Genomic DNA, 27,940 nt, shown 5'->3' on the forward strand with positions numbered 1-27,940 from the left:
CGCCGAGGCCACCAATTTTAATTGATTTTTATTTTTCTTTCAAAATCGCACGGCGAACTCTTCGACGTCGCGACAAGCGATAATGCGTCAAACAGCCACGGCCACGATTGCGCCCGGGTTCGCCGACGCGCTAGCATCACTGGCGCCGCCGCCGTCTGGGATCCGCTACGTCGCTTGTCACGTGAAGACGACGTCTCGGGGCGAAGCGGCTAGCTCGTGTGCCGAGAACGTGGTGTTCCATTCGGCCTCACGCGCAAGAAAGCCCCTGCGGTCAGGGACACGTCGGTGCACCACGGCTGCGCTCCTGCGGCGTTTGCCTTCTTCCAGCAGCTACACCGGCCAAGTCTGTTCCTGGATAGAGGCACGGGCAATCGGGTGACACCTATGGCGTCTGCGGACAAGAACAACGGCACTCCAGAGACGCCCGCTGGTCGAAGAAAGTGAGTAGTCAGCGACGTGGATCGGAGCGTTTTGCTTAAGAGATTTTACCCTTGAGTGACCATCCCAAAAGCTGGGTAGGATGGATTTCTTAGTTATTCGTTGTTTCATGTTGCAAATACTTGTTGCGAGGCCACGGCCTAAGAATTATCAGAGCGTATGACCGATCTGGCAGAAAAGTACCGAGACGTGTGCAACGTGCGCAGTTTCGTGCTGCCATCTTCGAGGTCCTCGACAAAAAAGAAAAAATCGTCGCGATGCATTTCAGTGCGTCTTCGTTACCTCCGGCACAGGGCTGCCAAACTGTGAAGGATTGAGTACTGTTTTACCCGCATTTTCAGCATAAAATAGGCTCGCCACTAGCAAAAGAGTTGACGGCACATCGCCCGTAACTGCAACGCGCGCATTGCGCGCTGTGAAATAGAGCCATCAAGGCAGTGCGCACTTTCATTTAACCTGATACATTCCGTGCCGTTCACCCCAAATGTTGTAGAAGAATCAGATATGTGGAGACATCGTGTGTATTGCCGAACTCGGTGCGTCGGCGCGCAGCACAATCTTCACGTAGGAAAGCCACTTGCGAGCGCAAGCGACTGGCCTGAAGCCTTCCTACTTTCACGAATGACAACTGAACCAGGAACCGTAAAGCACACGTGCTGCATTTTCTTTTGGCACGGCGATTGGCCGAATGCCCTATAAAAACCATTTGCAAAAGATATGCGCTCAGCAATGCGCGAATTTGACAATTTCCTGTCGACCGCAGATAATTTCTTGAGGCATGTGCTGTTTTTGTTAGTCATGTTACAGTCTGCCTTTAATTACTGAACTGCACTGCCTATAACTTCACGAGCAGTGTCTAGAGCTTAGGAAATACTACGGTTCCCGTGGCCATTTCAGATGTGAAATTATAAGGCATTATTAAGCAGTATAGCGGGCCTGTCCGTGCCACAAATGCTTTGTCATCACGTAGAGATATGCCACGGGGGCAGTGACCACATCATCACGAAGCAGATTAAAATGTACCGAGTAATTCGTAAGCTCGATACCATTGGGACTACTTGTTCGTGGTACCAGCCAAGGAGTTGCGGTTCTTCTTTGATGGGCAACAGAGATGGGCTTACTAAGCATTTTCTAGTGCCGCCATAGCAGCTCTTAAGAGATCACTTTTTTTTTTTTCCTTCAGCTAAAGTAGTGGTGACGTCGCGTTTACTCGGACTATAGCAAAGTGCAATAAGTGTGCGTGTCAGGCAGAAAAGGAAACTTAGGCTCCAGTCTCCAAAGTATTGTCTTAATTAGGACGTTATTTTAGCTACGGGTAAAACCTTGTTTCATGGCAAAATCACGTTCTCCGTCTGCAATCTAGCGCATGTGAAAATGCTAGCTGGGTCAGTTGCAGCAGCTATACCTGCCCAGCACGCGCCGTAAGACCAGGTTATGTCTGTCGTATGCTGAGCTACAAGGATATTGAGCAGCTGGTATGCGGCTTGCGGAACGGGGTGATCCCTGCATGGTAAATGAACTTTGCCGAACTGGCATAGTCGGCAGAGCTCTACTGTGCTATCTAGTAGCTCAAACGCGCAGCCCAGATACTGGAGGAGGACGAAACGACTTTATTAAATAGTAGGGCAGGGGGAAGAGTGCCCAGATACTCCGAAATTCTGGTTTATGCACAAGTGGCGCCATCTCTTGACTACCTGCGGCGACAAAACAAACAACTGCATGGAACGGAAAGAAACTCTGTCTCCACGAAGATCCTACAATAGACTCGTGCAAAGCACCTTCTCAGTCTTACGCCCTAAATTTTCAGGTTTCTAGATCCATTTCTTGTTTGAGAGGCACCTTTACAACGCAATATGGCCCCTATGAGCTGTTCCCTTCAAAAGTGCGCTTTGCCGCAATTTTTTAATCGCTCATGACGAGGATGACAACTGATGACGATAATGATGATAGTCAATCAAACTGTTCTCTGTATTTTGTCGTCATAGCTTCAGAGTTCTTTTGCAATAGCTTCACATTTTCCTGAAACAACCACGACAACAACTCCGACAGCAACAACAATCACATCGACGCCTTCTTTTTCCCGGAGAACTTTTATTAAATAAAGAGAAGTGAGCGAGCGCTTTCGACATATCACGGGAAAAAGTAACGAGAGTGAGCGAAGGGTTTCTGCGTGATGTGGCACGTGGTGGTAGCTTTGGGTACTATGGGCCCACGTGCCCGCCTTCCGGTACTGGGCAGAACGCACGCGATTTCTATAAGGTCGTGACACCACTCATGGTTCCGACCTTGCTCTTGCAAATTCGGCAATAGAAGCTACAACAAAGTCAAAACGAATAGTACTTGTCTGGTCAAGTCTCTAGACGCGCGAGCACAGAATCAAGATAAACAAGTAACGAAATGCAGTGAACACGTAAAAGTCTAAAAAATAAGTTCAGGTGCTTTCTTTCATTCGAGTTTCTTTCTTCTTCCCGAGAGGGCACGATTAAGAACTTCTTTCTCGTGCCTGTCGACAATAAACGTGATTAGGGCAAACTAAAGAAGCAGTATAAGGACAAGGATACGGTTAGTCTTGTGCATTGTTCGATATAAACACTTATTTTAGCAAAGAAAATTAAGGTCACTGTCCGGTTCTTGAATTTTGCTCCTAAGCTACAACAGCGGTGACTTTACAACGCGACTACTTTTGCTGGATACAGCACAAGTGGGACCTTTCGTGAAGTACAAGCCGACCATCGTTTTACGTTTGACTTTTGCTTATTCGGGATTGCAACGTAGTGATGTTCCTTTTTGAAAACAACTAAATTCCGTTGGACGTCGCTAAACATCTACGCCGTAACTGATACAGGCTGTGGAAAGAAAGATCGAAGGACGGCAAACCTGCCTTTCCCGTGCGCGTTCCTTTCTGTCGTACCATATCAGTAATTGCGGTACGACTAACTCATCTGCTTTTGTATTATATAAATGTCCTCTTCCCATCTAGCTGGATAGTCTTCTTCATTGTACACTTAAGGTTCAGCGATAACCACTCTCCTCCCACATGACGCGGTGCAGTAACTTTCTCTAAGTAACGTAAGATCACGTTTTTTTTGTGCGAGTAATCTCTCTTTAGACAAGACCCCTCTCACCGACCCCACTCCTCTACTTCATGCACCGGACCTTTCTAGGTTTACCCTTGGGTTTCGATTGTTAGCGACATTCGTGCTGCTTGTCGCAGATAGATCATGGTAGATAAAAAAAAGCTGTGTACTTATTTAATAATCAAACCCAGTCTGTGCATCGGAAAACATCTATCGAATTTATTTAGCTTTGTTCAGCGTTATCATATGTATTAATTGCTTCAAAAACTGTCTCGTGCCTTGTTTTATTCCAAACGGATGAGTGCGTAGGGCTTGGAAGTATGCGCATCCTGCAGGCAGTGCAGGGTCCACAAGCACTTTGACGTTTTGCCTCTATACTTAGTCGAACGTTTAGCAGTTCGTGAGTTGTCTGGATATACGACAAGACCACCCCTTACTGCTGCATTCTTACACCAATATTCTTCTTCTGACTGAGGCCAGATATATCTCTAGCTGAGTGAATGGACGATAAATAATCTGTGCCTATACATGTTTGTCTGTCTGCAGCGGTGACGAGCCAACAGACAAGCGCAAGCGACCACTGCGGTTCTCAGGTCAGCAGGACATCCAGCTTCTGCAAGAGGTGAGGACGTACCACAACTTCCAATGCATCCTCATACGTCCACCTTAGACAACCAGTAATATCTCATTGCAACAAACGCGTGAATTACCTCTGTACCATTGCTGTTCCCTAGTTTAGATGGGGCACATCGCAATAGTCGAGACGTCATTTGTTTGATTACATCATGCATGCAACCTGAAGCCACAATTTCTGTTGTCTAGCGAATGCGGCTAGAAATTTATCGTAGCAGAGACTTATCCTTTGCGCGCAGCTCGAGCTGCCTCCTGTCGGCAAAATATTCTTCTCTCGTGGTAAGCCGCTGTTCCTGTCGCATTTTTTATGCTTGGCCGGGAAGGACCTAGAGATGAGATTGGCACGGCGTACGTAAATAAAGTCCACTATAAGTGCACCTCACGTGCACTATAAAAAAGTTGCAAGTTCAACTTTTGAATTACACTAGTAATGGCTCACGCTAATCTCTTAGTAGACAGGCCGTAGAAGCGCCTGCTCTTCCAAGGTTCTCCATTGAGGCATGCACTATGCGAAATCAAGGACGAGGCCACAGTGCTGCTCAGTGTACAAGCCATCTGGCGGTGCTTAAATGGTGTCAGTCAATAAGTGCTCTCTCGGAAACATGTGACCTAACATTTCTGTAGCATCAATTGCAAAATGTTATTTAAGAGCCACCGCAGTAGGACCAGCGCTCGACATGTTGGTGGCTATTTATCGGAGCCTTATACCGGACACCTGCATGCTTATTATGGTAATGCTGCTCGTGTCTTACTGTGCTTGGCTTTTCTGAGCTGTCATGCCGAAGTGCCTTACTTCTGAAAGAGATGTCGCAGTGCTCAATTCACGTTTTGCCAAACGTTTTGCATCTACTGCGACATCAGGTCCCTTTAAACAGCGTCTTTTCGCATTCTCAGACAGCTGTTATTGAAGGATACTACCGACATTTTACGGAAAGTGATACCGTGTTAAAATCGTTTCCACCACCTCGCATCGATCCGTTTGGTCATTCGACCGATCGCTTAATGACTCGGTCAATTTATCGATGTTTTACATCAAGAGGGCACACAGGGGCTGTGAGAGAAGCCATGTAGTAGAGGACTCCAGGCTAATTTTGCACAGCTGGCTTTAGCGCTCATTCAAACCTGGGTACGCGAATCCTTTTTTGCGTACCGCCCCGTTACAATGCGGCCGCATTGGTGGGGAATCGAAAATCGAACCAGCGATGTCGTGCTCAGAAGCGGTACACTCTAAGGTCAGCGCGGCCGGTCAAGGATCAATTCGTGCTGCACAGGTGGTCAGCCTCAACCCGTTCAAGGACACCCCTCCAACGACAGCGTGGGCGTCGATATCGCGCAACTTGGAGTGCGTGCTGTCGATCAGTTCGAGGCGCTGCCGCGAGCGTACCATCCTCATGCTGGACCAGTACATCAAGGGCGACCTCGCCAGCTTACAGCGCTTCTGCACTAAAGACGAGTTCGCCGTCAAGGAGCAGCTGCTACAACAGGTGCGTCCGCTACCTGCTCTATAACGCAGCACCAAAGGCAACCATTAAATACGACTACACTTATATACACCTACTTGTACATATATTTGGCACATGCAGAAGCTGTGAACGAGCTTCAATCCCTTGCGATCTCAGCGTGCACTCTCGAATTGATAGAGGGAATTCATAGATGCCAGACCCAAGTGAAAATTGCATGTCCCATTTGGAGACTGTATGTTCAGTCCATCACGTTCCCGAAACACTTTTCTGGCTGCTGTACGTTACTGGCGTACGTTAGCAGCGTCTTTCTTTCTTTTTTTCACAATACAAGGAAAGCTAAAAATTCAGAAGCTGTAGTCGTTTCTTCAGTTTTTCTATAGGTCAAATTGCTGCCGCTATGACCTTATTCCGTGGGGGCGTAGGCTTCGCAATCTGTTGTGAAATTTGGTTCTTTTGCAGAAAGCGTCTGTATATCTCATCCGCAAATATAATTCTGTTTAGAGGAGGGAATCGACCAGCTTCAGCCACACGCTGCATAAAGCACGGAACTTCTACTTTTGCAAGCGGAAAATTAGTTGTCATAGAATCGGAATGTACCAAATTATGACTTGAAGACATACTTGTGTCTCACCATGATTCTTTCGCATGATGCGCAGACGCGCTTTTGAAAGAAACGAACTACGAACACAGGGATTAGAGAATTGTATTGCCCGATAAGTATATGGCTGTGCCCAAGCAACGTGTATTGTGAGAAGAAAGAGACGTGATGAGAACTTCGCGACCCCATCATAAAATATGCAACAACATGGCAACGTAGCACGTCAATAGTTTGAACTTGGCACTAACATGCGACTTTGGTGAATTGAGCAATACTGGTGAATCGTCAATACTTTGCTTGCTAAAATAAGCAATTGACGCAGGCATCCCAGTAAAAAGGTAAAAGCAAAAAGCTGTTCCCACGTAATCTTTAGGGAAACGAAAGTGTCATAGCCATTTATTACATAATTGCACCACGTTACAGTGACAAGTCAAGAGATTTGTAATGGAACTGTATGAAAAGTGGGTAAATAACCATACTAATAAGCACCTCTTTTTTATAGGATAATCTATTTCAACCACATTTCAGTAGACAGTAGGTGAGATAATGAGATTCATCCCGTCGGTCACTAGCGGCACGTTATGGTTAATTACTCCACAGAAAGGCATTCGCAATGTCTTGACATTCAAGTGTAGTTTAATAGTAGCTGGCACTATTGAGCAACTATACCTTTAGCTCCTGGCTATAAAACGAATACAACTAATGTTTTAAATGTAGTAAACTCTGAGGTTTTACGTGAATAACCATGGTCTGATTATGAGGCATCGCTTGGGTACATTTATTCAAGCGTCTCAGACTTTCAATATTTGTATTAATTTGCACTTCATTTGTATTTTTATATGCACTTTGTATTTGTGCGGGTTTGTGGTCTAATGTGTGATCATGCTAATCTTTTTGCGCCTTATGTGGCGAATCCCAGTTCTGACAGCTGTGCCACGTGCTTGTATTATCTCATCTGTGTATATACTGATTTTCTTCATCTGGAATCCTGTTCATTCTGGAGCGTTAAACGACCTTGTGTACGTGTTCGGAACTCATTATACACGCATGTGTCGGGACGACGGTGGAGGTTTAGAAGTATGTCTCAACAATAACCGGGAAAGCGACTATTCCTTTTTCAGAGTTCCCGCCTCTCTAACTAGGGACGAACAGCCCAGGCGAAATCATTTTCCAGCGCAGAAGCATGGAACTTTATGGCGCGATCTGCGAGAGTGCAATAAAAGCGGGTAAACGTTCTCATGAAAGGTAAATAGTGTTTTCGAACAACCAAAGCATTAATCGAGTGCGAAAGTCCCACTTTTTCGGCTTCAATAATAACCAGATACCTGCAATTCGGGAACTCTTGGGGTATTTCTCGGTAAACCCCGGCTTTGTGCACTACAGATTCAGAGATTTCGAACATGGCTTCACGGTCGCGCATGGGGCGAAAAAGGAAGAGGAAGATTCCGGGTGAATCGTGGTCCCGTTCGCAGATTGACTCTTCAAATTGTGCTTCGCAAGGTTATTGAGATCGTGCTAAGGCGTCTTTTGTCATGATTTTTCTTTTTACAGCGAAGCTGTATATGGCCAGCCAATTAGTCCGTCCGTCTGTCCGTGCATCCGTCCATCTATCAGTTGCCTGTGCTACGAAAACTCCTCCGGCGCAACCCCATGCGCATGCGCGAAAAAAAGAAAGAACGAGAGGCGCGCGATTAGCCAACACCACCTAGATAGCACAAGGTCTGTTTACTCCATTGCATGAAGTCACGTTACCTCGTCCGAAATTTCCATTGACAAGGCAGGCGGGATGAAAGCGGTGACGCCAAAACCGCTGTTGCCTACTCGGGAGCATCCTCATTAGATTCTATGGCAGTCGGGCAAGGTAACATGACGTCATCGATCGGAGTGCAAGGGCCTTGTGCTATCTAGGTGGCATAGGAGTAGCTACGCCAGTAGGTGACGTCGTTGCTCTCCGTCGCAGCATAGCGCGCGAAGCAGTTTCTCTCCGGCTCCGAAATGGGTAGGCCACGCGTCATACGTATTCCTGAGGAGCAGGCAGCTCTCGATCTGCTACGCCGCGAGCAGAACCGGGAACGAGCTTGTCTACGCCGTGCCGATGCTGCAGCCTTGCGCAAGAACAGGCCGAGCGCAAGCAATGATTGCGTACCGAGGATCCGGTAGCCTACCAAGCCGTTTTTTAATGAACCATTGGGATCAACCCAGTCATAAACACCGGGGCGGCACGTTTCAGCTTCGCTGGTTAACCATCTGTCCGGAGTGCTTGGACAGTGATCTTTCTTTGCTGGGAAAGCTCTCGCCTTGCTGAATATATCTATTAGAATGTATAAGTTGTGTTGACTCAAATTATTAAATTCTACCGATGTGCCAAAATGCAGTTGAGGAATAAAAAAAAAACAATGGTTAAATTCCTCAACTTGTACACACAATTCCAGGAATTACGAGTGCAGCAACGTGTGCCGTCAGCAACTTTCTTTATTCTAATCTATTTACGCCGATAAGTACGCACCTTGTTCATGGCATGCACATCACTGGGCGAGGCGGTGACAAGAAAAAACGCCCACGTATATCACTACAGGCATTTCCCAACGCCATATATTAATGTCTGCATGATGCACGCGATAACTAAAATAACGGCGAGAACAATTGTTTGTGAGCAGAACAATGAATTAAGAAACGAACAAAACACTGTTTCTTCATCGGGGCAGTACTTACAAGTTAGAAAATCCGAGGGCACTCGTACACTCGAAGAGAAGTGTGCGCCTGCGGCTTCGACCACACAGTACTTTCTGTCGCTGCCTGCGCGCTGACATCCAGTCGAGGCGATGGTGCAGCAGTTTTAATGTTACACACAAAACAAGCACGTTCAAAGGCACATAGACGAAAAACTCGCAGAAAAGCACCAATTTAGATGTTGTACTATGCTGGATGAGCCTACAGCAAATCAAGGTCCATAAAGGTGTCTGGTGGGTTATTTCTGATGCATTTTTTTTTCTGCAAATAGCTCAAGACTGCAGCAGTAACGCGAGCACAAGAACGGCAAGAGCTAGTAGTACCACTAAAGAAGCAACTTAGTGCGTTATAAGGGCGTTTACAGGGAATTACATGAGCGCAGGCCTTGATGCCGCTATCAGACGGCAAAAAATAACCCATATGGAGTTACTGTATCAGTTATCTTTAGGCAGCCAGAGTAGCGCCAAGGTACGCCATTTTGGGCTCCAAGTTATGCGGGAAAGCCACTCGCCATGCGCGTTGGATTTGCGCTTGCGCGACAGTGCAAGCGGCACTTTTCTTTTTTCATATTGTTTTTATGCTTCAATATTTTGCGAGTAAGAGTCGATCGCTCAGCTCGTGATTACGAGCCTAGATATTACACTCGTTTGCCTTCTAATGCAACGTTTAACGAAATGAAATATAATTTAACGATTAACGCCGGCGCATGGTGGCAACGTTGCAATTTCTATGCAGAGCGTGAAGTAGAAGGCTAAGATTTCATAGATAAGCAATAATTTTTATTAGGCATACATGTGATCGCTACTTGCGACACCTAAAAGACACCAATACACGTGCACAAGAAACAGCGCCCTACCGTCGAACATTCCTTTTGTGTAAAGTATGAAAGCTAAATGCGATCTAGGTGAATGACGCGAAGAATTGCATGCATTCATACACTGTTTGCATTGGCTTCCCCTGCGCCAATATGCTGGTTATAACAATTGCGTACATCCTTGTACCATTTTCCACGTCACGGACAAATTTAGCCGTGTTTTGAGTAAAACAGAATAAACAAGTGCACTTATGCAGTGCACTTCTAAAGTGGACTTCGCGGCGCCCTGCTTAGAAAAAAAAATAGCACTTCTTTTTTCACACCCCGTCATACTGCAAGAGCTGTCAGTGCGTGGTGTGAGGCTGAGTGTGCAATTGAACCGAAAAATGACATGTAAACACATAACTTTAAGGACAGAAACATCGAGGAACAAGCCACAAGAATACTAACAACTAACAATGGCGTTCTCACTTATGTTTAGTCGGCGGGTTTCTGCGGAGTGTTTGCTTCTCCACAACGCACTGAAGCCAGTTTTGACCACTTGATGGCACTCGGCGAATAGCGGCCCCTGTACTCGCGGACAGCTTTCTGTGGCAATGAAGGGAAAGCTACAGCGGCAAAGCGCGCACAAGCTAGAGCGCCTCTTTAGAGTCGCGTGTTTTCATCCACGTTAGTTTAAGCTGGGGCAGTGAACATAAAAGCCTTATTAGTAGCAGTTAAAGAATGCAAAACATGCCACTGAATGTAACAGCTAACTTATTTTACGGCTTTTCCCCTCCGCATCTGCACAAACGCGACACCGTCGCACGTGAAGCTGCGTCGACTCGGCGTCTGTTCCGAGCAACCAAAAGCACTGTCAAACGCTGGCGGACTACTTGACGCCGTAAACACACATGCAGCAGCCACGCGCCCATAGCTTTCCCTTCATTGCCACAGAAAGTTGTGCACGAGCACAGAAACTCTGGAGGCGGTCCGAGCGGCATGCGGAAAACGGTGGCGCAACTCTGGTTCCCCGAAGCGAGCCTATACAGTAATTCTAATGACCTCAACAATGTAGCGCCCCTGCCTTCAGAAGGAGAAAGAGCGAACAAGGGCACAGTCACCTCCCTCCGCAGACAGAAGGCGTCGGTTAAACACATGCCTATTCTTCCACCTCGGCCGCGGCTCAGTGCGGTGTGGGGTGCAACCTGGCCTCGCCTTTTGTCTCTGCATATTCAAGTTTGTCTAGGACTATATGTGGGACCTAATTTACTCATTATCCCTGCTCAAGGTTTTCTGAACCTGTGACGTTACTTCTTTCTTGACAGCATGTCTACTATTACTTCTACGTGAAATGAGTAGCCGTCACCACGATAGCTGACTACATCTCTTCTACTTTCCTTTCAATAAAGAAAAAAAGAAGCAAGCGCTAGTGGGGCAGTTCGGATTAATTTGAGCCCTTCGAGTTCCTTAACGGGCACGCAATTAACGGTACAGGAACGTTTTCACATTCTGTCCCCATCGGAATGTGACCAGCGAGTCCGGGATAGAACGAGGGACATCGTGTTCAGCAGTACAACGCCATAGCCACTTAGCTGTAACGGTGGGCAGCTGACGTGTTCAGCCGCTCAATCACCTAAGATTGAATATAAAGCTTTCTCGGACTGGGGTAATAAGGGACAGCCGCTTTCGACGTTTTTCATATAGAACACACAATTCACTTTGCGCGCTCGAAGCAACAAGGCACGCATAAATTGTGGCCATTCAGACGTTACAACCTCCACCTTTTTGAGAAGCCATCGCCACTATAGCTCACAGCGCACGGATATCCTTTCTTTCTTTTTTTTTTTTTTTGCAGGCAAGCTTTCTTTTTCTTGGTCATAGAGCTATACATTGAGATGGTACGGATCTATAATTTAAAACCTTGGCAAGCGTATAAACTATTTTTCAGAAAGTTGCCCACCTATATCTGTGGTTGTTGTATGTTAGAGATGCCTAGCTCAAGCAACTTGAAACTTCTGTTTAGGAGAGACAAATTTAACCCAAACTTGTCCGGTGTATTAGCCATGCGAGACCATTTCTTCATTCCTACATTCTCAGAAGCTTTGGCTTCAGCTTCCTCCATATAGACGCCCTAAAGCTAGTCGGCATTATTATTCCTTTTCTGTGTGTATATTTTCTTTGGTTTTGGCTTTGAGCACGACGCTCTCTAATCATAGCCATGCACGCGCGTACTTCTAAGCACCTTCCAGTGGAAAAAAGGCGCCTTCAGCTGAGCGGAACTCCAGTGGCGCTGTCGACACGAGCCAGCCTTTTGTTCTCGCCCAAAATAAAAAAAAAAAATATGTTGGCGGGCGGGGACCAGGGTGAGGCTGAAGAGAAGTCTTGTAGCTTGCACCCCAGGGAAGTTCGAAATGTTTTTCTTTTCTTCTCCCAAATTAAACTTTGTTCACCTGTCTAACTTTAATTCGACTTGTATTAGGCGCACGTCAATCGCAACTATCCATCTGTGCGTTTGTATTCACCTATATTATTCAGAAGCGGAGAAAGATCCCGTGTGGTGTCTAACGAGAAGGGCGTTCTAGTGGCTTTGCTTTGCGGTGTTTATAATTTCACGTCATCTTATGGGCATGCTTTGCCGGCATTGTACCGGGCTGGCTTACACCAAGAAGACCACCACCATCAAAATACAATTACGCACTGGTTGCTTGCTGTCGCTACGTTTCTTGCGGTAAATGCTTCACCAACAGGGACTCGTTTAATGAAAACTTATTTGGGTAGTTTTTAGAAGATGTCGGCGATTGTGTGTAAGCTACCGGACTGCATCCTTCGCGGGCAGAATCAACAGCGAGATTGTGTAGAAAGCGTGTAGAACGCCATATATTCGCATACTTGCAAAAGCAAGAGACTGAGGCCCCCGCCGCCTGTATTTGCCAGCGACGAAAAAGTGACACGTGTATCACGCACGTCGTTTTCACTCGCACGGGAAGCTTTCGACGACGAAGGCAGTAACGGAAGTAGTAACGAAAGTAGTGTGATGAAAGTAGGTAGCCGCTAAATTATTCAGTAAGCCAATGAACTAGCTAACTCATACAACTACACCACCACAACCCGCCCCCCCCCCCCCCCCCACTTTCCCCGGAAAAAAGTTAGAAACAGAGAACGTCAACGTCGCCTTTTTAGCTTTTGAGCAGCAACAAAAAGAAAGCAAACATCGAGCTTGTTTGTTTTGTTGGAACAGTTCGTTTCTACCGACGCACCAACAGGCTTACGACTTGTGTATACCAACCTGGTTGGATTTTCTATAGACAGCGGTACGAGAATGCCAGTACACGCAAAATAAATACCAGGATTGTTCTGCCTAGTTTGAAACGATCAAGCAGTAATTGGAGCCAGGCCCGCGTTAACTCCATCCGGTGTGGACCTGTGGTATACAGGTGCTGCAGCAGTACGAAGGAGGCGCCGGTGGTTACAGCTCGCGCATCGGTACCGGCGTTGCGGCGGCGCCCCAAGCAGCAGCCGCCCAGGAGGACGACGACGACGACTTCGACTTGTACAAGCCTCGCGTCATTCTGCAGGAGGAGTCTACTCCGGAACGCTCCGAAAGCCTCGAACGTAAGCGCTGGCACTGAAATCCGCGCTCGATTTCAAAGAGTAGACACATTTCGGTGTCGCCACGGAAGCTTCTTGCGTTGCTCACGTGAGAATGTGTATTTGGGGTGGCGGTAGGGTGATACGTGGGACTCCGCAGCTCAGGGTCTACGTTGTCCCATTCCAGAATGCCAAAGTACATGATCCGGTATTTATCGATTTATTAATGCGAAGCATTGCTCGCCTATTTCTCAGCACTTTGTGGTGGGTGGGTGGGTGGGTAGGTAGGTAGGCGTGGTTCTGTCGGCCAAAAAAGTAAAGGGACCACGGCTTAGGCGGCCGGAGCGGCTGCGGGGCCACACCATGGGCGTTACTATCTCACTCCGCGCGCTGACAGCGAAAGTGCCCCTGTGTGACGGCAGACATCGCCCTCACTCTCACGGGGGGCCTTGTCATGCTTGATAAATTTCTATTGCGCCGTTTGTCTGGTTCTGCCGGTTGCGATGAAGGAGACCATGCATTGCCGGTAGTCTAGCACGTGGCGCGGTCGCACAGTAGCGAACGGCAGCGGTCCATTAAACCGCAGCACTGAGAAGGAACGAAGGTGCGTTCTGATTGTTGTTTTGCTTATATTCAGCTTATCTTTCATTGCATGTCGCCGGCGTCCACTGCTGCTCGATTTTAGGCAACATAGCGCAAGTAGCCGCAAGGGCGACTACGGTGACGGGCGGTCTTTCACACCGGCCCGATAAGTTACACGCGCCAAGCTTTAGTGAGGGCGCGGCTTTTCTGTCGAGATTACTTTTCCGGCATTTTCTCTAGAAGTGGGTTTAATATTTATGTCAGTGGAACCTCCGAAAACTGCTTTAATTAGCTGCTGCAATGCGTAGGCCGTTATGAAACTTTACAAAAGTACGGCCAGGAAGAGATAATTAGTAAGACGAATCGGAAAAGTCAGTCTGTCGTCAAAGTTTACTCACGGAAAGATTCCATGGCTTGAAGGGGTCCTCAGTGCGACGAAATGTTGCCGTAGGCCACGATGACTTGGCTTACTTGCCTTGGCACCGAGAGCGCCGCCTTCGGACGTCCGCGCAGCGCTTCCCACTCTCTAAAATTTATCGCGCCGACGTGAAAAAGCGCGCGTCACCGCAGCCGCCGCTGCGGCTACTTGCGTGATGTTGCATAATATCGAGCAGCGGTGGACGCCGGCGACATGCACTAGAATTAGAGATAAGGTGAATATAAGCAAAACAACAATCAGAACGGGTCTTCGTTCCTTCTCAGTGCCGCGGTTTGATGCCCTGCGGCCGCCCGCTACTGCCCGGCAGCGCCATGTGCTGGACTACCGGCGATGCACGGTTTCCTTCGTCGCGACCATCAGCAGCAGAGCAACCGGACGGTGCACTATAAGTTTATCAAGCGCGATATCTAGCTTTTTAAAGCGGGCAGAGCGAGTCAGCAACGCCCCAGTGTGGCCCCGCAGCCGCTCCGACCATCTAAGCCGTGGTCCGTTTACGTTTTTGGCCGATAGTACCTAGGTAGGTTCCCGTCTCGCCTCGCTTTAATAAAAGGTAAAGAATGTGTGACCGATGGAGGAATTGAACCTCTGCCTTCGAGCACATGAGCCTGGTGCTCTAACTACTAGGCCCCGATCGAAAGCATAGTTACTTCGTTCCTCGTTGAAACACTCGGCGTGTGCTCCACGCGTCACTTCCTCGTCTTCTTTCCTTGCGACAGCTGGCGCTTTGAGGCGCTGTGTTTAGACCTCACTAGTGATCTCCGGGACCGGCCCACTTTCCTTAGCGCGTTCCTCGTAGCAGTCTACGCTACGTAGAAACTGCTACATTGTACAAATTTCATGATCACCCAAGTTAGTCATGCTTCAATATTTTTTTTTTCACCGGAGTTCAAATGTCATCGTCGTTTTAACACCACATACAAACGCCATAAGTACGTACGACTGTATAACACGTAGTTGCTGATGACATCACAATCCATGTTTCTCTCGCTCACGCTCATCCACTACCCATGTAGAAACCAACAATTCTCAGGTAGTAAACTCGCATCGGACGGCCGGGCCTATAAATACCGTATTTACACTATTGTAACGCTTACCTTTATTGCATAAAAGGGGTGTTAGAATTTGCATGCGCGTTACCAATCGTAACTGATTCTACTCAAAACCAAAAACGACAACGATTCTCAAAATGCTATGCAAGGTAGCTAGCCACGCTGCCATCGAACAGGCGTTGTTTTTCTTTTTTTTTTTTATGACTTGGTTTGCGGTTGCTCGGAGACATCGCAAGGTGGATCCATGGTGTGTGGAATGCCCTCCATCAGAAGATGGTTGCGCGAGCCTTCAAGAAGTGTAGCACTGCTAATATATTAGGTTGAACTTAAGATGATTTTCTGTAGTCAGACAGCGTAACAAGTATCATTAGACTCCAACAGCGACTAGCCCTTAAGATTCACCTGTGCGCGTGTCTGTGTACCTTTGAATGTTCCATAAAATCGTTTCAACACTGTACGCGTCGACTCAGGTTTAGTTATTTGATGGTAGAGTCGGCACCAAGTTATTTTTTATATATTTGGGCGGTAATATAACTGCGCCTCACAATCGGCGGCGTGATATAATCGGGCAATTACGTCACCCCACCTAGCTGAAAAGTACACAGACTAACCCCTTTTTCAAATTAATAACGCGTGGGTTGCAAAAAAAGAAAACTAAATGATACGAATGTTCCACTGAGGTACATTCCCTTGTGCAATAATTAACGCTTTCTTTAATAGCAGCGATTCATACCATGTGTACCCCCTTTTGAGTTGGTATGAGCCGCGGTTGACATGTAGCGAAGTGCCTCCAACGTCCGCCAACAATCTAATTCATCCCTTAGGTCCCTAGCATGCCACTAGCCGCATACACGACCTGAGAATAGCCAAGTGCAATTCTCAGGTCATATCAGCCACTTAAAACAGAAAAAGTCGTCTTCTTCACATGCATATTTTCGGGTCTCCGTGATAAAAAAAAATAATTAGGTTTTACGTGCCAAAACCACTTTCTGATTATGAGGCACGCCGTAGTGAAAGACTCCGGAAATTTCGACCACCTGGGGTTCTTTAACGTGCACCTAAATCTAAGCACACGGGTGTTTTCCCATTTCGCCCCCATCGAAATGCAGCCGCCGTGGCTGGGATTCGATCCCGCGACCTCGTGCTCAGCAGCCCAACACCATAGCAACTGAGCAACCACGGCGGGTGTCTCCATGATACAAATGTTAGAGACTCAGTATGCTGCGGCTCTTCGCGTCACAACTGGCAGCGAGTGAGGGCAACATTGGGCTTCCACTGATTTACAATGTTCCGACTGGGACTTCCCTACCTTGCGAAGCATGTTAACAGCACTAAAAAAGACGAGACACAAAACACAAATTACACACGGTCTTGCATCAGCTTTGTCAGAGCTGTTAACGTGTTCCATAATACCAATTGTAGTAGTTGGTGCATCATAGCGTCAGTTGCTTTCGTGCCATATAACTAACCCTACATAACTACCGAATAATCAACTAATCGCCCAGCTTTCAGTCATGGCAACCGCTGGCCGCTTTGTGCCCTCGTTGGCAAGAGTCGGGGCAGTTCGCACATAAACGTGGGTTTGCAAATTCTAGGTGGTCCAATGTGAGCATGCAAGTAATCAGTCTGTTCTCTCACCTGCTGCGATGGCGGGACGTTTTGGAGCACTCGCCGAATGTCGACAACTGCTGCTCACCTAATCTACACTTTGTAGAAGATGAGTAACACATCGATTTGCTCATGGCGGCGTTGGTTTTCACCCACCTTTCAAAGCAGTACTGCCACCGGCCAGCTGAATCATTCGAAAAGCTACGTAATGCTTGTCGGATCTGATAGAAAAACGCACCAAACCAACAAGGGAAATAAAGGCAGCCCGTATGAAGCTTTCGTTCTAGCGTATAAACTGTGCATGCAGCCGTCGAGCATTAGAACTAAAGCTCCATACGCGCCGTCTTTTATTTTGTTTCTTTGTTGTTTTTTTTTTTTTTTTTTTGGAGGGGGGGGGGTTTGGTCAAGCCTTTCAGCCTAATGCGGCGGGCGTCGTGCTTCAGCATGTTCCCTTCATGCGCTTCGCAACTATTGCTTCCAATTTCCATTTTCCCTTCACCTTCGTCATTGGCTCGGGCGCCGCTATGCCACCGTTATCACTTCAACCGGCAATTCAGCACAAAGGATGATTCTCGGGCGACCGCTTTTGGTGATACGATAACATCGCTGCAACGTCGTGTGACTTGGCTCCGGACGCATCGGCGTGTGCTATCGACAGCGCTCCAGGCACCGTGTCAAGCCCGCTACTTTGGCAGTGTCAGCAGCGCCGTTTGCCGTGTGCTGATGCGTCCGGTATCACCTTGAGAATTCGCTTTATGTATATGCGCCTTGCGAACTGGCCGACTACGCGGCCACGGCGGCCGCATTTCGATGGGGGCGAAATGCGAAAACACCCGTGTACTTAGATTTAGGTGCACGTTAAAGAACCCCAGGTGGTCCAAATTTCCGGAGTCCCCCACTACGGCGTGCCTCATAATCAGAAAGTAGTTTTGGCACGTAAAACCCCATAATTAAAATTATTAAATTAACTGGCAGACTACAACTCAGTAATTGCAACATGAGCCATAAAACAATTATTTAAAACTTCATTAGTGAAGATTCTGTACAGTAAATTATGCATTTCAAACTTTTTTTATGCCATTAATGTTCGTCTCTTCGAGCGATCCAGCTCAACTATAGTTGTGCCTCTAGCAACAGTTCGTTTCTTTTTAATTCATTATAGTAGCAAAATTAAGAAAAAGAACCTGGTATAGCAGCTGCATACCGTCCATCAGTCTAGTCAGCGCTGAAGTCGTCTCGGACTAGCGTGAAGGTACGTCGGAACAGGTCTATCCTCATTATTGACTATGTGCAGGATAGGAGTGCCTCTGGTGCCGTACCACACCACCGAGCAGCTGGTCTAGCACGTTGTGTACGCTCAGGGCTCGGGTTAATTGCTCTGTGAAAACAATTCAAAATGTGCATTCATTCTCGTTACGTGAAAGAGTGACTTATTCGTTGCTCCTTCACAAAAATACGTTTAAAGAAACGCACAATGCTTTTTTGTTTTCCTTTTCTTTATTGACATGGTTAGACGAGTCATTTAGCAGCGTTAGACGAAGGTGTTTTCGAGCAGCGCTTAACTTCACCGCCTTCAACAATCGATACGTTACCAGCGAGGGAGTTCGCGATTCTAACACAAGCGTGAATAGCAAGCACAGAGGTGCCTTCTTTTTACGTACATAAACTTCCTTCGTCGGCTTCATTTGTAAAACTATTTGTCACGAAATTTTAAGAAACGTTTCCATGAGGTCAAAAACATTATTTTCTTGAGTGTATTAAACAAGACTTTAACGTTCATTTCTGCGAGTTATTTGTGATGAGGAACTTTTCTCCGAATAAGGCTCAGCGCTTTCGATTTAACTGAAAAGAAAATAGAAACCCTAATAAACGTGTGCCGATATTTTTGTAATGAATCTGGCCGTTTTAGCCGTAATGGGTCCGGAAAGCAATTTACAGAGCCCTAAAATGAGGTCTGGGCCCTGAACTGCTAGCAGTTCCAAGGACGAAGGTGGTGGTATGGGCTTGTATGTTAGTCATAATAGAATGGTATCTGGCATAGCGCAGCAAAACAGGGACACAACAAGAAACAACAGACGGACACAAGCGCCAACTCGATCCCGGAATTAAAATGCCGTTGTTCAGAGCTAGCGCTTGTGTCCATCTGTCGTTTCTTCTTGTGTTCGTGTTTTGCTGCCCTATATATACCAGATACGATTCCCCAGTTCCAAGGAGCCTGTAGAGGCCACCCGTCAGCCTGCCAACACATAGCACTCCTTCCATTTTTTAATGGCCGTTCTGTATCTTGCTGCGACGAAACCGAGAAGCCGAGAGGAAGGTTGCGCAGAGGCTCTTGCACGGCTCACGTGGCAGCCACTATACAGTCAGTGGTTAACCTAGGTTAACGAGTCTTCGCACGAGGGGAAATCAGAAAGCATTTGCCCCTATATTTTTTAGCCAAATTACGGCTGTAAATGTGTAGTCAACATATCCATTCCGAACGGTGAACCTTTCTGTGACCGGCCCGGGCCTTAGCTGCCGGTGGCTCCGCTGTTGTTGAAGATGGCGGTTGTGCTTCACGCGTCCACGGCGTACGAGCAACGAAGTCCGATTCGTTTTCTATGGAGCAAGGCATGGACGCCCAACAAAATCCACAGGAAAACGCAGCCCGCGTATGTGGAAAGAGGTCTGGCTTTGATGAGTGTGAGGTGATGGTGTTGTGAGTTCGTAAAAGGTCGTGAAGATTTGCTTGACAATGAGCGTTCGGGGAGGCCGCATGCGTCACTTAGTGAGAACATTTCTAAAATTTAGTGCAGCGATGGGACAAATGTTTGAACCGGTGTGCGGACTATGTGGAGAAATAGTGTAAGGTGCGTAGAATAGTACGTATATTTGTAATAACCTGCATGTACCTTATTTTGGCTAATCTCCGAAAGCAAAGGCTTTCTGAATCGCCCTCGTATTTACATTGTCATATTTTGGCGTTATAAATTAGTGCTCTGTAACCATATAAGGTTACAAATAAAGCACCATGCTATTTGTGTTCGAACAGCAAACAAACTCATTCATAACTCCTGCGTGTGATTAAATTCGCCGTATGGTGTTGTGCCCTTGTATACAGCATCATTAAAGCATTTATTATTCTGTGTATTATACAACTACAGTTTGACGCATGGGTTTTCTTTGTAGCAATTGCTACGAACGGGTGGATGTCTGATTTTTCCCTTTATTAAATACAACTACAGTAATTGAAACAGGGATCTCTAGTTGCACGGCACGTTTGAGCCTCGACCGGAATCGTGAAGCAGATACTCAAAGTAAGTATAAGAAACTGGCAAGCCCGGCCGACGCAAAGAAATATCTACACACACAGAAATGATGAAAGGTACCACGTGTGAAAAATATGGACCAAAATAAACAAATACAAACCGAAATAAGTGCGCCGACTTTCGGAAAATTAAAAGCCAATACAGTGAAGCTGGTCCTTAAGGTTTCGTGACGTGCACACATATAACATAGCTTCTATTTTTTTTTTTTTTTTTTTCGTGGGATGGTGCACGACTGACTTGGAGGGGCAAGCCTCGCGGGTCAATTCTACTCCGCCTGCTCGCGCAGTTGTCCTTCGAACACTTCATGACAGTAATCGGCACGGGCGAAAACAAACAAAAATTCGGGAATAGCTAAACACGATAAAAGAACAACCCTAGCGTGTAACTCATTCCGTGCTCAAGGATGGGGATCGTACTCCGTTCCACAGCGAGCAGCGAGCATGACAAGGACGACCAGCAGGACCAATCTCCGAAGCGGCCGCGACTCACCGAAGACGAGGTCCTCATCGAGGAGATCAAGGCTGCCGCGGCCGCTGCTGCCGCAGCTGCCGAGGAAGCCGCCGCCAACGACGAGGCGGCTATGGTGGCCGCCGACGGTAGCACGGCGGCCACGATCGAAGCGCGCCACGTGGCTCGATCCATAGTCGCCGGAGACTTCCCCATGCAAGTCATCACTTTCCTGCTCACCCGCCAGGCCAAGGAAGCGCAGGTGAGCGCCATCCTCGGAATGACTAGGACCCCCGCGTTCTCAATCAACTCGATGCGCTCCCTCCCCTGCATGGTGATGATGATTTATTGGCATCCTTCTTCCAAACAGGGCAGCGACGAAGTCACCTAGCCAGCTTGGGCTAATCAGCTATGCTATAGATGCTTTTCAGTCTAATATATTGTCTACGTCTCCTTAACCTTTTCTTTTCCTCTTCTTTAAAGCGCTACCTATGCCTGCAACGGATCCGGACGTGTCAATCTCTTCCCTACTCTTCTTCCACTAATACTCAAAGTCTATCTATTGCTTATCTCGACGGTTGACTGATTAATGCTTCCTTTCACTTTAAATCCCAGTGTTTCTATAAGTTGTACGTTACCTACGGGTCTAGATGAATGAATACCTACGCATTCTATCAGGATGCCCTTTGTCGTCTCCCAATTTTCGCTGCAGCAGACACATGTCACAACGTGTTTCAGATATTTACCCCTGCATATTTTGTCCTTAGGCAGCCATCTCGGGCCTCAAATAACAAGGCAGTGCCTTTTGTTTTATCATACAAATTTTCCTTTCTAATTTTTTTTCTCTTAACATTCTTGTAAATCTTCGTGGTCTCTCTTCTTTCTTTTTTTTTCGTGGCGCTCTTTGGCCATACCTGGCCCTTGCGCCAATAAAAACCACACATTCATTCTTCTTTTTTCATTCTTCGCATCCCTATTTACACTCCTACCGAGTTGAATTCATTTACCGAATTGGGCTCAGTGCCGCCCCTTCGCTGAAGATGAAGCTACGCTGCTCAAGAATTGCCCCTGGGTTGTTGCTTAAGTGCATTTGATCTTTTCTCGCGAGGGGTGGCGCTGTCACCTATTTTCTCAGAGTAAAATTTATTATGAAGAACGACTGAGGAATATGAAACAAAATAAAGGGGTTTGGATAGTGTTGAAGTATTTGTATAGAAAACACATTGATTCACAGTGGAGGAAAAGAACTAGGAAGCTTACCAGCGAGTATGCGGCCTGTAGGGTGAGCAACACAGCAACAAAAAACCTCCAGCGGAAAGTCAGAGAGGCTGAAATCACCTCATTGGTGGCGGCAATGGAAAGGAACCTGCCATGAGTAACTACTTAGGAGGAAAAAACGAAATCAGAAAAGAAACAGCTTATGGGAACTCAAAGGGAAGCTTATTACTTTTCGAAGCGAGATCAGCTTGCCTTAGAACACGCACCTATAAAGCGAGATATAAGAAAGAAGAAGAAGCTTGTGCTTGCTGCGGTAAAGCTAGGGAAACGATGGACCATGGTTTATTAGAAAGTGAAGATATCTGCCCAGCGGTCGATTTAGGCACTACTGCACTCCTTGAAGCCCTTGGGTTCAGCGAGAGCAGCGGAAAAGTAAACATGTCCACAATAGAGATTAGTAAAAGGCGATCTGAAGATTGGTGGAAGAAAAGTAGGGGAAAAAACAAACGGAGCCGTACAAGAACAAAGTTCACAACAGGGGGTGAGAAAATTTGGTTATGGGATTTCATCGTGTTTCCTTTTTTTCTTTTTTAACCTAGGTAGGACATCAGGCAGTATAATAGGAAGAACTTGGTGGAGCAACTCTGCTCCCCGTCCCAAAGGGGACACTCATAACATTCATCCATCCATCCTTCGCTTTCTTCGCGATGCCACCTGCTAAGCAGGCTAGGTTGCTATTTGTCGCCACCCGTTTCAACATGGATGCAAATAAATCATCATCATCATCATCATCATCATCATCGGGTTGAGATGGAGTGTTGAGTGCAGGAACGTTCTAGAATACGGGGGTTAAAATTTGAGCAACTTGGTAAGGATTCGTGCTACTCGAAGGCACGCCTGCGAACACGGATACAAGTACAATATAAATGACAGCACAAACGCCATCTATCAACTGAGAGGTCGCACAGAGGCGGAAAAGGAGGAACACACACAACTTATATGCGTATTTTTCTTGCTCCTATTCAGGGCAATTTCCTATCACTCTTCTAGTTTCCGTGCTTGCACGCCTGCCTTTTTGCATACCACAAGCACGAACAAGCATCTATACGCTTCGAACGGAATGTAAAAGAACTTACCACCTTACGCTGTGTAGCCCGTTAAGCTGATACCGCGAGCTGGGCGAATCGCAACATATTCATCTTAGAACAGAAGCGCAAAACAGAAAAAAAAAGTCGGCCACAAAAGTATAGAACACGTCGCGACGATTCACACAGCTTGCACGTTCGGCGCAGCTATGAGTCCTTCAAAAAAAAAAAAATTTTTCTCCTTAGCGTCGAACTGCAGCATAGTTCCACTTTGGCTAGCTTTATCACTTAGTACTTACCGCTGAACAATCTTGACAAAGCCGCAGGGCTGGTAATTTTTGTATATTAGCACCTTTTATACAGCACCTAAGCAGACCATGCGTGCAGCTGGTTATTGTCGCCCTGAAGCAAGTCCCCGCGCACCATCCTCCAAGGATTTTAGCGCGCTGCAGGCGCCGCCTTATTTCTGTGGTCATGTCGAGGAGCCGTCCGCTCTAGGTCATGCTTCACTTCCGGCGACCGGTAACGGCGAGTCTTCTTTTTTCTTAAATGCGTTAACATTAGGAGTGTCGAAAGTGAATAAAAGGTTTTGAACAAGAGCAGCCCAGGCAATCTCGAGCTCGCGCCTCCCCGGAGACTAGCGATGTGGCGGCAGCGCCAAGCGTCGTTCCTCTTCACTATCATATAGTGAAGAGGAACGCTTGGCGATGCAGCCACATCGCCAGTCTCCGGGGAGACGCGAGCTGGAGATTGTCTGGGCTGCTCTGGTTCACAACCTTTTTTTCGCTTTGACACTCCCGATGATATATATGAGAGAGTGAGAGAGTTGGTGTTCTGCTTCGAACCATCGTCAGTCTTTGCACATCGTTCTTGAAGAGCCAGGATGTTGCTAAGCTCCTGAACAAAACTTCGCAATGTGGCGAACGCGGTTTAAATCATGGATTCGGGACATCAAAGTGTGACGTAATGCTTGTCTCACATGTGCCTCTAACTCTTCACAGATTTTTTTTTTTTTCGGTATCAAAAGCAGCTATTTTCGCGGGTTTATCGTGACGCTTTCACTCGTATTTGGAATGTCCAATTTATCGTGAAGGCTCCTGTTATATCTACACTATCTTAAACCAGGTTTTTAGGTGCTTAAAAGTTTGCTTGCAATTAGGCTTTAAGAGAATTACGACACGAGAAAGCTCTAGGCTTATTAGCGCTCTTGTTCTAAAGTGAGAACTGTTGCTTTCTCGAGCATGGTAAAATATTCCTGTATGGAAGCGCATAATAAACAGGCCATGGTTTTAAGAAGCATTGCACACAGGGCAAATCGATACTGATTCGTGTTTGAAGGGTAACTCGAAGGCGAAAGAAAGACATTTCCGATGAAGCGCTGGCTTTAAAGTGATGCAGTTTTTTTTTTTTTACTGAATACAAATTAAAATTTAACAAAGTGCATGTGCTCTATTGTATCAACACTGTAAGAAAATAGCAAAAGCAAATAAGCAAGCCTTTTTTTATGAGCATGCATCAGTCTATTCGTGCCTGCCAAAGACAATGAAGTCGCGCTTTTTTATTTCCGTTAGCCCCAGCAGCACTGCGCATTTTTTTCGTCTCCTAGTACACGTCGTTCTTATCCCTGTATGTACTCTTCTTTTCTTTTTTTTTTGTGAATCCTGTCATTACATCACGACATAGAAAGCTCGAGCGCTTCAATAAATTACGCCAGTTGAAAGCCAGCCCCTTGCTCGGTCGTTTTGTCTCTCTTGTTCGTTCTCTGTAGGTCTTTGCGCTACCTTATCTAACTTTTATTGCATACGTTAAAATAACAGTAGTATAGTTTGTTCACCCACAAAAAGAATGTAAGTGATTAGGTTGGCCAAGTCTCTTGCCCACAAGCTGTTCTCTCGGTTACAGTGGAGTTCTGGGATGTGCGTTCTCTTCTTCATACTGTGTCACAAACGTAATGGTTTCGGCCACTTTGTACGGTATGACCCTATATAATGATGCCAGAATGACGTCAATAAACGAGCGGTTGAAAGCTCACGCGAAGTGTATCGCCGTCTCTCGTTTTTGTCCTCCTTTTTAGTGCACTACCTACACCAGGTTTTCCGGTGTTATTTAGCTATACCTCCATATCCACCCTATCACAATGATACCCTAGTGAAGAGAGAGAGAGAGAGATTTAATGGATCCTGAATAGGTTTGCCTGGCGGTATGCCAAGCGTGCTACTACCGCAGTGGCATCTCCTCGCTCGTCTCTGGCGATTGTTATCCACGTGTGTGGCAGTGCGATCAACAATGGCGAGCTCGACCAAATCGATCATTTCTTCCTTTTATTTGGTCGCGCATGAGAGCTGCGTGACAGCGCTGGTATTTTCCTCTTGCCGGACACGCTGTGTTTGAAATCGCTGTCGTCGTTGACCGACGCGGATGTTTCAATGGCACAGGCATTGAATCTCAAATTGAACATGATAAGGCGGGGACGGATGATAGTGTTGTCCCTTCGACAAGCAAACTTTGCGGCTTGTATTTCCGAGTCGCGAGTCGGTAAGCGTCTTCCTTTGATTGGACCTTGCCTTGAATGCGTCTCGGCGTGCTTGCTTCCTGTAACTGGAGCACTTACGAAAGAACACATTCTTTATCATATGAAGGCAGTTGTGTGAGCGTATGAACTTTAAAGGTACAGTGCAATAAAGCACACGAACGAACGAGCACAGGACAGCTGCGCTAACTTCAATAAATGGCTTTATTTGAGGCAATGCAGTAAATATGCACACACATGCACGCGTCGTCTGAACGTGCATCTTGTAACTGCGGAACTGTTCTGCGAGGATCTCAACCACGTTCACCAACAGGAAGGAGTGATCTCTATGGGCAAACTACACCATATTAAGAATTGTAACAATGCTGCTTGGTCTATTCAGTTTCGATATTTATTGTATTGCTATCTGATATTACTTGCCTAATAAAAAGGAAAGTTTTCTTTGCCATTTGTTACTAAGTTAACATAACGGTTTGGTCTAATTTAGTTACGTGATTTAATTATGCAAGACCTCCTCCCTACACTTTCTAAATTTGGTTCGGCCTGTGATTAAGAGGATGCTTTAGCTGCCTATTCAAGTACATGTAAAAGCAAAAACGTTTTCCTGAGATAACTCGGGGACCGATCTTAATTAAATGTGTGGAATTTTAACAGAAAGTTAATTTCTAATGACTCTTTGAAGCGGAAATTCTATTTAGGGCATGAGTATTGTTCAAATAATTTTCAAAAATTCGAAAGATCGAAAAAGATCGAAGCACGAAGTTTACGAATTAATAGCTCTGCATCACGGACAGATATCGCGGTTCTGTAAACGGAATCCATTAGATCATTGAAAGTGGACAAATTCAATTTGTAAATTTATATTTAATGAGAATTCCTTACGTTGTGTACAAAGGTTCTGCAAAAGCAGTATTTCCATATTGCGAAATTTTTTTAGATTCATGTGCAACATATCAATGTTTGACGCTTTAGATGTACGATTATATTCATTTCACAGAATTGTGATATCATATTTTATTGTTGAGTTACAGAGTTGTAAACTCGGTAGCTTCGTTTTCTTTTTAATTTGCGATTTTTGCCAATTTTTAATAAAAAGTTGACGACCTAAATAAAACATTTGAAACAGATGGTCACGGGTCAAGTTTTTCTTTTAAATACAACAAACTTCGTTATATTTGGTGCAGTAATGGCCGAGAAAAACGAATTCTCATTTTACATGTACTTAGATAGGAGCAGCCGAGCTAAAGCTTCCTCTTAACAATGATTAACTATAAGTTATAAAACATGAACTTCAAATTGAAGAACAGGCTGGCGAGAAGCCAATAGGTAGGTGGCAGTATATTTTGTAGAAATTGAAGGGCGCACCTTTATGTATGTTGTGTCGAAGAGAAACAGATTACGAACCACGGATTTCTTCTGTTATTGAAACAAGAGCCAATTAACCTACCACCTATAAATGAAGCCAGTAGATGTAGCTCCCATTTTAATTGCCAATCGAACCAGTGGGCAGAACGTAGAGCTCTTGTTACGGGGCCATGTTCAGGATATTGTGGTAATAAATACTGGAGGTCCTTAAAAATCGCAGGAAAGATACGCCCCGTAGTTGAAACAGCGTACTATTATATCGAGCAAATAGATGAGAATTCACCACAAAATTGCTCTGCAATGAAATTAGGCAGCGAAGTGCAGGAAGCAGTCGCACCTTTCCCAGATGGAAATCCTTGTGAGAAGCCTCAGCCTTTATCTGGTACAGGGTTTCATCCGGCAGGTGGTAGTGACTCATGTGGTACTGGAGTGACTCATATGGTCTTTATCCTCGAGTCCCGGTTGACTAGTTTCTACATTCTCGTTTAAGGTGCGAGAGCGCGAGCTGAAGATCCGTCGTGAGGAGGTGCAGCTAGAAAAGGCACGGCTCCGACTTCAGGAGGACAAGCTGGCGCTGGAGAGGGCTCGCTTCGAAATCGAACGCCAGGAGCGCGAGCTGAGACTTCGCTCCGAGCTCCAAGAGCGCACTGTATTCATGGAAGTGCTGAAAAAGGTCTTCAGCAATGGGCTTGGTACCATCTGACAGGCGCCGTCTTGCTCACTGCATGTGAATGGTGGAGGTCACAGACCTAACGACAGTCACGGTGTTGGTGAGACGGTGTTGGTCGCTGTGTTCAGTAACGGGACACTTGTGAGAAGCTTCGGACGTAATGTGCCTGGCACTGTTACGCTTGAGTCAGCCTTTTGTTTTGTTTTGTTTTGTTTTCTTCAGTACCACATTAAACTTCCATCGCCATTGCCTGTTTGTCTTTGCTACGTGTTATGTTGCGATAGTAATTGTAAGGGTTGCAATTATACCGTCAGCA

At 46.3% G+C, this 27,940-nt stretch overlaps 1 protein-coding gene across 1 annotated transcript; it reads left to right on the top strand.

Annotated features, from left to right (window-relative positions):
• On the top strand, nt 1–27,875 carry LOC126530932 (uncharacterized). Its single transcript, XM_050178261.3, has 6 exons — nt 1–440; nt 4,062–4,137; nt 5,420–5,632; nt 13,170–13,347; nt 20,738–21,018; nt 27,445–27,875. The coding sequence occupies exons 1-6, from the start codon at nt 385–387 to the stop codon at nt 27,655–27,657; spliced, it is 1,017 nt and encodes a 338-aa protein (XP_050034218.2). The 5' UTR covers nt 1–384; the 3' UTR covers nt 27,658–27,875.
• The last annotated feature ends 65 nt before the right edge of the window (nt 27,876–27,940 follow it).

Source organism: Dermacentor andersoni, chromosome 5 (assembly GCF_023375885.2).
Source record: "Dermacentor andersoni chromosome 5, qqDerAnde1_hic_scaffold, whole genome shotgun sequence".
Classification (NCBI taxonomy): domain Eukaryota; kingdom Metazoa; phylum Arthropoda; class Arachnida; order Ixodida; family Ixodidae; genus Dermacentor; species Dermacentor andersoni.